Source organism: Ischnura elegans, chromosome 8 (assembly GCF_921293095.1).
Source record: "Ischnura elegans chromosome 8, ioIscEleg1.1, whole genome shotgun sequence".
In the NCBI taxonomy this organism is placed as follows: Eukaryota; Metazoa; Arthropoda; class Insecta; order Odonata; family Coenagrionidae; genus Ischnura; species Ischnura elegans.
Genome location: NC_060253.1, coordinates 19,137,093 through 19,149,856, shown reverse-complemented (window position 1 = coordinate 19,149,856; position 12,764 = coordinate 19,137,093). Strand labels below are relative to the sequence as shown.

The 12,764-nt window shown below is 37.9% G+C and overlaps 1 protein-coding gene across 5 annotated transcripts in view; it reads right to left on the bottom strand.

Moving 5' to 3' along the window:
* Positions 1 to 7,783, bottom strand: part of LOC124163527 (cell death abnormality protein 1-like) — a 51,954-nt gene extending 44,171 nt beyond the window's left edge. For 4 of the 5 annotated variants that reach the window (XM_046540494.1, XM_046540496.1, XM_046540495.1 and 1 more), the window contains exons 1-2: positions 7,650 to 7,782; positions 871 to 995 (exon numbers count right to left, since the gene is read on the bottom strand). In XM_046540494.1, coding sequence (XP_046396450.1) covers positions 871 to 964 — 94 coding nt within the window. In that variant the 5' untranslated portion in view covers positions 965 to 995; positions 7,650 to 7,782. Of the gene's footprint in view, positions 1 to 870; positions 996 to 7,649 lie in introns of all 5 variants that reach the window. The other variant, XM_046540497.1, reaches the window with a different exon arrangement.
* Between the last annotated feature and the right edge of the window lie 4,981 nt (positions 7,784 to 12,764).

Sequence of the window (12,764 nt, the reverse complement as noted above, 5' to 3'; positions counted from 1 at the left end):
GAAATAACTATTAGTGTTCTTTTAACATGGATGGAATTTCATTCAATTCTATGGACGGATATGATCGAATGGACAAAGGTGGATTGTATAAATTAAAGTGTGAGGACTGCGGTATGTGTTATGTTGGCCAGACTGGCAGGTTTGAAAGCAAGTTTGTAAGGCAAAAGTGAGGGAATACAGACGAAGTTTTATATATAATGACGGAAAATCTTGTTTTGCAAAGCATATTTGCCTGGATAACCATTTTAGCAATTTTGAAATGGATGTTTTACATTGTAATGACGAAGGGCTTAAATTAGATTTTATGGAAAAAAGCGGAATTGACAATAGCCCGGATGGACTTTGTAATGATGTTTTATTTTGTACTAGCTCACCTTTGTTAAAGTTAAGCATCCTCATGACGTCAAAACCCTAACATTCACTCACGCCCCACCTGTTGTATGTTTTCTGTTATCGGCCTTCATTCATTTGTTCAGCCAAACTGTTCTCCCTCCCACTTTCCTCGCGCCATTTCAATATACCCCCACCTCAAACCTTGGCCTGAGTATAAATACTGAAAGAGAACCTACTGGTTGTATCACCTTGAAAATGACACAATATGTTGAAACCATGGTCGGTTTTTGAGTACTAAATTAATTGAAAATTACCATTTGTGTTCTTTTATCATGGATCCTTAGATTTCCAACTTTACTTCTTGATTACTATCTTTACCCATCGTAGGTGTACCCAGTGTATGAGGTCATGCTACTTTCACATTACGATTTTTATTAAATAATGCTCGTAAACATTCACCACTAAATTCAATCGATACTTGGTTGTTAAATCTATTTTCTTTCTCTAATTACTTAGGGATATAATTTAATTTTTCACCTGCTTGTGGGCCATCCACAACGTAATACCCGCAGCATAAAGGCAGAGCTACCGCCAAGATGAGTGCTCCGACGAACAGGCTCGAATACTTCATTTTTCTCCCAGCTTCCTTGCCACCTTTAAAACTGAAAGTATGGAAGATAGAAAAAATAAATAAAATTTAGACCGTCAATACGATAGGAATTATTCAAACTGGACTCGCCGCGTTATATAATTTCTCAATCTTCTGCACATCAGTTTTTAAAATTCTATCAATTATCGGCATATTTCGGTATAAAATTTCAAAACCATTGGCGCTTATTTTCGCATTTCGTATTTAAGTATACAACTCCAGAGATAAAGTTGATAAAATATCGATTGCTCACAAACTTTCATAAGCCTTTGGCCACATTTTCATAATTCAGCTCTTGGCTATGTTGCTGGATTATAATTTTAATCGTATGAGTCGGATAAAATAATAATTAATTTAAGTTGTTAGTATAATTAGTACGCAGTCTTAATTATAAATGTGGATTTAATGTTTTTGATACCTTTTAAACTTGTACATAGCGCGATCTGAGTATAAATCGGTCGTTGAAAATTGAGTTTGAAAATTTTGAAGTTAAATTTACTACCGATTCATATAATTGGCATACAGCTTCTTCGTGCTATTAGAAGTCAGTGCTCAGAAAAATGTATTTTTTTGTAGTGTAAGGAAAATAACAATCGTTGCTTAAGTGAATGGCTTTGAGCAGGTACTCGTTCGAGAATCGATAGGCATTGAAGGGGGAGACAAGGAGAGGTGGGACTTTCGGTCTATTTTGATGATTCGGACCACAAGATTCAATCCATGGCAATATTTGATTCATCAAATTGTTTGTTCATGATGAATGAAATAATAGAAATTCACGAATCTTTGGATTGAACCGCGAATCCATGGCGCGTTCGTAGAGGATTTTAGTGATTTCGAATTCATCATTCCAATTAGCAGCCAAGGAAATCACAACATATTATAACAACCAACGCCAATCATATGCCAAACTATGTTCGACTGATTCTCCAGCAACACAGCTAACTCAACTAGATTTGGATTCAACGTACATTTTGAAAGATTTCATCACAGGATCTTGATTCAATACAAACGATTCATTCCGATGGATCGCTCATTTTGAAAGATTTATTCATGAATACCACAGCTCTAAGGATAGATGCAATTGGAAATAGAAATACCGGCGTTGACATGGCAAGCCGCGCTTGGCAACCAGTAATCCGGAGATACAGCATTCAAGTCATCTTCCGACCCGCCTTCCCCCTTCCTTACTTAAACATTTGACGCAGAAAGCATATAAATATCAAGAGAAAAAGCCCTCCCATGCCAGATTGCCTTGAAATTACGTCCTGCATCAGATGGGAAACGTTCGAGTCACCCAAACGGTGACGCGGAAACATATCCCAAAAGTTTCTGACCGAAGAGACGGAAACAAATTAAAGTTGTAACGAATATTTCCGTTAAAAAAAATTAGGGGCATGGAAAATTTAAGCTATTTTATAATCTTCTAATGTATAAAATTTTCGCATCGCAGTTTTTGCAACAATTTTCTCCGAAACGGCTCGACCGATTCCTACGAAATTTTATGTGTACATTCAGTAGGTCTGAGAATAGGACGTTAACTATTTGTCATTATTCCGGAGGGCCCAAGAGGCCCTGGAATGGAGCATGAATAATTTCCATAAGAAATGCATGTAAATATCGTTGTTAATGCCTGCAGAGATTTTTTTCTTTTGCATATTTAAATTAGTGATAAGGGTCACATATAGTTGAAATAGGTGCCATTGAAAATAAAAATAAATACACATTTTTATTCTTGCATTTAAATTTCGTTTACCACGAGATTTACGGTGAATTTTGGAAAATAAACATTCATAAAAATGGTGAAATTTTAGAGTTTTTGGGTTAATGTTCCTTCGACGACTGTCAGTATTGTTTATGTTGTTTGACGTCTCTTTCTTAGCTTTGTTATAAAATAAATCCTTTGTTATGGTCGTTAAAAAGTTTAATAATCGTGGGATCACTAAAAATATCGTACACTCCATTGCATTTGCATTGATTAGAAATTAGAAAAGATTATTACAGATATACGAAATCGTTTGAAATTGGGTGCGTTCACCCAGGCTAGCGATGAGCTAGCTAAGCGAGCAGCACTGATGAAGCGGTGATGTATTCCGGTGAACGCCGTGCTGTTGCCAAGGGAACGACATAACACCACGCATGTTTGAAAACAGTTCCAGGTGGAGGTGTGGTACGCATGATACGCGCTATAAGTACCATAGCTACCAATCAGGGATCACCGCTAACATAAGTCCGCGTTCATAGGGGAATTTCGCTGTTGAAAATGGCGTCCCTTCGAGTTAGCGAACACCTTAGCGGAGCGGTTAATCCCGAGTAGCGCTATCCACTAACGCACTGCTATTAATGGCAATAATATTTTATACTTCGATCGTGTGATTTTCTCCACACACTCATATGTCCTAATTGGATTGTTCTCTGTACCTAAATGAAAATGATCACATTTCGGAAAGATGCTGGATCTTCAAATGAATCGTTCAATGAGTGATTCTTTGCTGGAGTCAACTACGATGACACGTTCTCTTGGAAGTGAGTCATGTACGTGAGCGCAGAGTCCTCTATATTGCCATATAATAACTACGAGAGTAGTGTTGAGAGAGCAATCTAGAGGACTCTGCGTGAGCGGTCTCTCGCACGCCGCAGGCGGGCACTAATTGAACTTCCTAATAATGGCCGCAATTGGTTAAATCTGTGACGTCATCCGTATCGTTCCGAAATTCGAAGATGCAGAATAACACACTGAAAGTCACTGCTACCTGTCTCACAGCCTTCGTTCCTCCAACTGATCCCATCACCCTGGTTACACTAGCTACTCGCGTGTAACTTCTTAACGAGTCACCTTCCACACGCATTTTTACCCCTCCCCACCCCTCTTTACCTCTCATTCTTTCTTCAACCACCCATTCCAACATTATATACCCAGCCACTACCACATATAGACCCTAGTAAATGGCACAGAACTACCGAAATCTGGTTGATTTAGAGGATTAAAGAAGATTAGTATTGAAATAAGTTGACCACAGTGGAGTAAAACAAGTTTACAGCATTTTTTTATTGCGAAGATCAACAACTACCACAAAATATCACCTGCGACGATTTCTTAAACAATTAGAGTACATGGAATGCGCAACAATTGAATCGGTAAAGTTTTTAATAGAAAAACTGCTCACTACTCAACACTATTAATATGCCACATAACGCTTTTCAACTCAAAGAATTTCTATCGGTTGCAAAACATTGTAATCAAGCATGAATACAATATAAATTCAAATGCTGAGCGTTTGTTAAATAATTTTTAAGACAAGGTAAAAGATACCTTCCATTACATCGAGCCCGAGTCTGTCGAACTTATATTTTAAAGTCATCATCTCTCTCTAATCAAACAGTAGAACCATTTTGATATAAGCAACGTGATTTGAATATAGTAACAAAAATCAATGTGCTACTATCTCTAAATTTAATTCTTCGTTGAGCCGAAGTTTAATATTTATGAAGGTTTGACGAAACCTATGATCAGTCGATTATGAAAATAACGCATTTTCTTAAGCATGAGCATTCTTCTTAACCTTCGACAGAAATTGATATAATCGTCAAATGGCGAATTTTTCTAGTGGTATTCATGGGAAATACAGCATGTAAGACATGTGTCGGCCTCCAGACGATTACGAAAAATTATATAAAGAAATTGAAGTTTTCATGAAAGAATTCATTTCCTTCGTTTCTTTGAACAGTCTCGTGTAACACATGATTGGCCGATTGCGTCCATTGTTTGATCATCACCTGATGCCATTATGAGATAAAATTACCGTGACATGCGAAGGCTAACCGCCTGATTCTCTCAGATCTATCGGTAATCGAACAATTTTAGATTAAAAATCTCTTTGGTTTTTAGCGGCGAAGTTTTATCTCACATGCATACATGCCATTTCGAGATAGACTTTGAAACCTCTAGAAAAGATAATCTTGAGAGATTAAAAGATTTCAAAACTCACGGCTTGAGGGAGCAAACATTCTCCTCCATTGATACGGAAAAAAAAATATTTTTCCGGTGGAAATTTTCCAGATATCCCATATGGAAAAATAAGTTGAAGCGCAATGACCAACAGCGATTAAGAAACCAATGCCTTCTTAGAATGCATAATGCTTGTTCATGTACCTATGTAGCAAAGCGAGGCGCGTCATGAACAAAGCAATTCCCTCTGTTTTTCTCCGCAAACTTTATCCTTAATTTTGGTTACACATAGTCACAAGTACGATTCCAATAATGTTTATAATGAAATATGAGCGGTTTTTGTGATGGACATGAGGGTAGGTTAAAACGATAAAATTTAAAAATTAGTACGCGTTAGTTCCATCATTGAATTTATGACAGCCCTTCCGTTAGTAGACAAGTATGGGAGTTCAAACTTCGCTCCACAATGCCTATGCCGATGAGAATGTTTTCTCTCCGTGCACAAAAATACTGATTTACCCACGAATGCTACGGTTGAGAGTTCTCTAGCCTGTCTTTGTCAATTTTCTGTCACCCACCGCGCGTTTAAATGGGTTTACACGAGTCGACACTCGCGGCGCTCGCAGCTGAGTGACCCGAATTCCACGGGGAAATCAACTATTATTAACTATATTATATGGCTTTATGTAAGCTATCTTCTCATATTTTTTTATAAAATATAATAAAGCCTATTGACTAAACGTTATACAAATTCAAGATTATTTTTTATGCCTTTATTTTTTTACTGCCTACACGGAAACAGTTTTTCATGAGGAATTTTCGCAATTTGAGAATCTCTATGTCCTCATAAGAATCAGCCTCGAACTGTGTCCGAATTATCAAGCATCCTGCGTGACGTAAAAATGACGTAGCATTAAAAAGGACATAATTGACTGGAATGATTAAGTATCCGTACGCCTTCACTTTCGTGGTAACGTCCTCTCATTGCATAAAAAAACATTTCGCTAACAGTATAAAATTTCAAGCCATTGTTAACCCCCCCTGCAAGAATATTAGGAGAAAAGAGAAGCCTCGTAAGAAACTTGACAAGTAGACGGAAAAACCGTGTAGGACATACCTTGAGGCAAGTTGGCCTGATGAAGATTGCGAGTATGTTGGGTAAAAAACGAAATTTCATCACTTGAGATAGTTGCATAGAATCTTAGGATTATATTTCGGCACTTCGTCGTATTACCATGTTACTCCCTTTTGTCATTAGAGGATCCAGGAATCAAATCTTGGGTGAAGCCCTCGGAATTTACACACCTGAGTCTTAATTCGAAGTGAGCTCTATTCTCACCAATCAAAACCAACCTTCGGGTTTGTTCCACCTTGTGTAATTTGTTCACGGTCCATTGAGTGTGTAATTTTATGGCATGTTTTTCTCCTGCCTTTTTAAGTAGATACAATGCATCGTAAAATTAATTTACCGCTCGCGAGCGCTTCCAGTTTTATTCATTTTGATAAAGGTATTTTATAAGAGATGTGCATCCTTGCTGTGGATATCAAGTGTCAATTCGCTGCCATTGGCCAGAAAAGTGATAAAAGATTTATGGCGGCAATCAGAATGCGAAGCCATCATGCTTTGATATTTGGAGAGAATGAATACATCCTGGAATTTTTCCGGGATTCAAAATTGAGGGATCATAGCGGCGGTAGTGATTTCTGAATTCATTCACCATTGGATTTTTTTCGCGTGTATTTTTTAAATTCCATCCACAGCTGAATTTTGCCCCTCTTTCGTTCGCGGATCGTCTTGATACACTAAGATGGGTCTAATGCAAGCAATCACCCATTTCGCTGAATGCTATTGAGGTTAAAATCACATACCACGATATTTGTGCCATCTGGTGGACTGTCTAATGTGTATTACATATTTTTTTAATATGTTAGGAACAAGAATTATGCACTTAAATACAACTCGTTTTGGATTCGGAAAGTGGCAGAGACATAGGATAGGAATGATGAGAAAAGCCTCAGATTTCCATTGAAGGTTCTGTCTCTGTTACTCACCCTTTGGTAAAGACTTTTGGATTTGAATTTCATGGAACAATTTGAGACTTTTACTATTTCTGAATATTTATCCTTCAAATGAAGGAAAGGCGGAGGCGGAACTATGTGGGGCTATCGAGTTCACCCCAGACTAAGACTCAGATGTGTGAATACCGAAGGCTTCACCTTCAGAAGGATGGTATTTAATCCCGGGATCCTTAGATTGCAAAAAGGAATTACAGGATGATACGATGCGAGGCCGAAACTTGCATAAACGGACCAAAAACGGCCTTCCCACAAAACGGGAAACAAACAGTGGCAAGCCACAGTTATTTCTTGCCTCTCCACTGCTGTGGTTCTCCTTTTCAAAACTCCAGCAAAGGAGATCCAGGCACAGGCATGCCAAAATTAATTCCAATTCACTAATAACCCCCTGCGACCATTTCTCGCAATTTGACCATGATTCTCGCGACTGAGCAATGATTCTCATAAATGGGCCACGACAAACTACAAGGTAACATCCGATAGCCCAGCAGGGTCAAACTGGGTGCGCAACACCCAGGCAAGCACTGCTAGTCCTCTTGATGATCTTTGTAACGCCAGAGATGGCCACAAACGAAGCACCCTAAGATTCGAGAAACTCTGCGTTAATTCAGTCTTGAAATATCTCATCCAACCGCACAGACGTACCTTGGAAATATGTGAGGTCACTTTGGAACCTCGACAACTCTTGAAGCCTCTGGGATACAAGGCAGATCCGAAGCAGGTGCACTGAGATAATTTCCAGCCCAGCAAAGCACACAGACTAAGGCTGTTGGTCTCACAAGCCAGGGATAAATAACGCTTTATCTTCCATATCTCGTCACCCACCCCCCTCCTTCCTCTGCAAGCTTTTCCGAGCATTACTTTATCTCAAGTTTTTGTCTTCAATGTGACCTCCGATAGGGATCTAAAGATTCGGATAATAATATTCCATCAATTGAGGAAATCTTTCATGCAACAACGCCTTTCCTGGTTGGCTCGTGTTAGCCGAGATTAACAGCTCCCTTCTAAGAAAAATATCTGAGTTTATGATTAATTAAATTTCCTCTTTCATATTTCTACCGCTAAATACAGATTCTTCATTCTCATGTATTTCTCTTAGCGGTTCTAGTTGGAGGTTATTATGGGTATGTTATGGTTGACCTCTATTTAGACTAAGCGTTCAATTGTAATTTCCATATAATTCATCATAGCGCTGAGATTTCATTCAAAGGTTGATATGCATATCGATAAGTGATGGCAGTGATGGCATATCGATAAGTGATGATAGATTATTCTTGACTGAGTCACAAGCGAGTAAATTTTACACAGTGAAGGGCAATTTCCTTTCATTAAACCGTTTCTCTTAGCGAGGATATTTAACAGACTTATTCAAAGGTTACACCGGGGATTCAATCCGGACCCTTCTGCGTCTTCCCCATTATTATTATTATTATTCAAGAAATTACAGAAAAAATTAAATAAGAGAGATAATTTTTTTAGCGGGAAGGTATCAGATGTGTGGTTGCCGAGGAAAAATACATGACTCATTTAAAAAATTGGTCGTTATCAAAGCACAGTCTCAAATATTTCTCTCCGCGGTTATAGTTGGAGGTTTTTATGGGCATGCTCAATTAAGACTAAGCCAACAGGCGTTCGATGGTAAGTTCCATATAATGAATCATAACGCAGTCATTTCATCCAAAGGTTGAACGATATGAATATGGATAGGTGATGGCATGGGTTAATTACTCTTGACTGAGCCACAAGCGAGTAAATTTTTCACAGTGCTCATGTCTCTCAGTCAAACGGAAAAAATTAACAAAAAAAAACATAATTCGAAATGAAATTTGAGTGCTATTTTGTACCTCAGCACAATGCAAACGTCAAAAATAGATTTTTATAACGTATTTACAGTAGTCAACTTGACTAGTTTCAGCACTCCTTCCAGCCTTTGCTCACTGAACTGTTGACGACACTTTTGAGTAAATATTCACAATGTAAGTGGTAAAACCTAATTAATATATTTATTTATAAACAAAAGATAAGTAAGACACATGTAAAAGCCGGGAAACTTAATATATTTGCGTAATTTAGGCAAATTTGGTGTAAGGATTTTCGATTTGCAATGTTGGTATAGGGTATTTCCAGCCGCCTTGCCAGTTTCAGGCAGTTTTTCGCAAATATCTTTCTTAATTGAGGAAATTAGAAGCCAAGAGGGATTAGTACAATTATTTTATTTTTGGAGATAAGTATAGATAATGGCTGATTGGGTACACAATATTGCTGTAACAAAGAGATACATGTAAATGACTGAATCTATATGGATATGCTTAGCAGTGATTCACATGTATCCCTTTGCTGCAATAGTGTGGAGCACCCCACAAACAATTAATTATCTGCACTTATCCTCGAAATTATCAAAATTGCACTAATCCCCCTTGGCTTCTATTGACCTCATTTCATCATGGTCTTACACTTTCCAGTAAATTTTTAGATTTTTATCAAATTTTGCTTCTAAAAAGTGCCGTCTCAACAACTTGTTACAAACAGCTTCGCCAGCTCGAAAAACCCGTATTTATCCATAAGAGCCTATCTTAAATATTCCTAATTTTACCGTCAAATATAAAAAACGGCACATGGCAATCATTTTCTTCTTTGAATCATTTGAAGTGCGTCTTTCAATGAATATGTGACCAAAGTTTCATCAAAGTCTTGTCACTCTTATCGAAGCGCTCTAACAACCTTAAATAGGGTAGTTTCCTACATCAAAGAAAACTAAAGGCATTGATTGCGATTCGTTACCCACCATTAGTATATTCATAATATAAAAAGTATTTGGTTTTAGAAATCCCAGTTTAGACGAATGGCAATGGTCAATTTTAACTGCATTTGAAGAAGGCCAAATTGGCGCCAATGCGATGCCACTCCACGTGACGTCATAGGGACCTGGATTCTATACGAGTACATAAGAGTTTTACATCGTCTTTACGTCAGAGATAACCAATGCAAACATGAGGCATAGATTTCAGGGAAATACATCTTAATAATGACCTATTTAAATTGCCTATGGTCGGAAAGTTTTCTTCGTTTGATAGTGTATTAATAATCCTTATTTAAGGCAAGCGCTACCTCTTAGCAAGATACTCTGCTACCTGCTAGCAGTCAGCATCGTGGCGGCGCACAATATCCTCGCCCAAAGGTCACCTCACATGGTGAAAGAAGGATCTAGAATGACGTCACACGAGCTTTTCCCAGCATTCATTCGTAGCCGTCGCGTTTTCGCGCGCTTGAAAATTTTCCCTTTTCAATTAATCGCGAAAAATTGATATCGTCATTTAAAAATCTGAAAGCGTGAAGTGCGTACTCCAGGAGTAATAATCTTTCGATTAGGCAATAAAAAAATAATAGGAAACCATCCTATTTTCGAACAGCTAATCAAAAGACAGCTAAAGTAGAGCCAACACAAAATCAAAGGATTTTCGTCCGGGCCTCAATCGCATCCATTTTAAGTATGCTGTTCCAATAAAGTGTTTAGGGGCCAGTGTAGCCTTCCCAGTGTAAGAGAAGGACAAGACGAACTACAGGATAAGTATGTTGTAAAAATTAAGCACATTCACCGAGGTGGGGTTAGCATAATTTTTATAGCAATAGGGAATTCATTGACCAGCAATTAGGAGTCCGCAGATTTGAGAAAACGGAAGCTTCTGCTACAATGGAATGAAATTAGGCAGCGGAGAAGTGCACTGTTCTGGTACGGTTGCCATTTGATGTGTATGCCAGCACAGAAAAACAAAAATATCTAAGTATTAAGGAAATTCTATGTAAATAAAAGTCCTCATTGTTTCAAAAATATCATAATAGCGCACAATAACGAGAAAATAGCAATCATTGTCATAAAAATGTGTACATATACGTATTCATTCATGGGTACTTAAATTGATTATCAAATCAATCCCTAATGAAGAGTTTTAAAAAATTACATATTCCGCTACAGATGATTCATATTCACTCCACCTGTTAGTGAAGTTGCAGCAAATCAACTTTGAACACTGTAGGAATCGATGACTATGGATATATCGCATGCGGCAATTATTGGTTTATCTAGGCGGGCAAAGGATTTAGTTACAGAAATAACAGAAGAGGGGATGAAGGTATTTCCCTTCCTTCGCCGTCATTTCATTTTTATCCACCTCTGCCCTGTCTACCGCGGTCCTGTGGCTTATTTGGTTGTTTTGGTCCTTTTTTCAAAGTGTACCCCTGAAATTTGAATTTCATCACTAATTAGGATAATAATCTGCTCATTTGTATATATATCCTCCATTATAACCCAATCTTGCTTGTAAGCAACATCGACAATTTATATAATTTCAGCTCTATTCAGGAAATATTTAAACTACGTGTCCCTTAATGCTGTTATGTTTAATGGCGAAATATGTAGCTTCCACAATATTTATGATTGAGTAGAAAATTCTCATATTTTAAAAGTATTGAAATTTAATTTCTCCAACAGGCTGCTCTGGGTTAAAAACGGTTAACTGAGAAAACGTATAAAAAATCACGATATTCGGGTCAAGGTCAAGGAGATTAATTTTTCCTCTGGAAAATTTCTCGCTTTACGTGTACTTGTGGGTTGGCCATTCAGATACTTGGCTGGCTAGTGTGACGGGCATTTTCTTGAATGGTATCGGTAAATTTGGCAACAAAATTGTGGAGGAAAATTTTCAAGTATCCAAGTGTAAGAGCGAACGATCGTGGAGCGAACAATTGTCCAACCAAGCTTGGCACACAATACCATAGTGATTATCGATATCCAGGCAACGGAGATATGGATGCTTATCGAAAGGCTGGAATGATCCTAGTTTACCGAGATTAAAAAGGAAAAATAAGGAGATAAGGTGAGCAGGACAAATGCCTAAGGCTTCATAGAGCAGGGATGACCTTACTTCCGACAATGATAAAACTGCAGGGTGTTAACTGGGTTTTCAAACTTATTTTCCCGGGATGCTTTTCGCCATTATTACAAGCTTCACCATTCCAAACGCCAAAAATATTTCAAAGCAAGATAGTATTTTCGGTTACATGCAGTTGCAGGAAAAGAAGGAACTAATTCCAGTGCCTATCAAACTAGCATTTACTACTACTTCTGACGCCCCTGACTAAGGTCATGTATTCCAGGATAGCGGATTTGGTTTCGGACAGTTTCGAGTACATAAATATAATTTTATTCTTGAATGAAGAGGGTTGTCTTCATGTCTTTGGCACCCAGTGTGAGACTACATAAAATATTTTGGACGCAACTACTAAATTGCTCTACTAGTTATCATGGAGAACTGACTGGATTTTGTCCCGCATTCAGCGAGTGTACATGGTGATAAAATATAAACGTATCATGGACACTTCAGTTAAGCATAATCCTTTCGATAGTGGCAAACATTCGGACTAAACGGAATGGAGTTTTTCCGGTTTTTTTCGGGATGGGATTCCTTATTTTCGTCGCATATTTTGCATTATTCAAATGCAACAAATTAATATCATTAAGTCTGCTATTTAATTCGATGGAGTCAGCGATTACTAATGGTAGGCAAAGAAGTCGAAATAAGGAGTTTTCAATCTTCACCTAATCTTCCAACAAACTCTATCTCCAGCATATCTCTACATGTCATCGTAAGGGATGCATCCCATTTCCATCGCCAATACTTCTTTGCATGGAATTCTTGACCGTTTTCTCTGTCTTTTTTCAAAAATCCCTCCTTGCATAATTACCTGCATTAATTTTTCGTG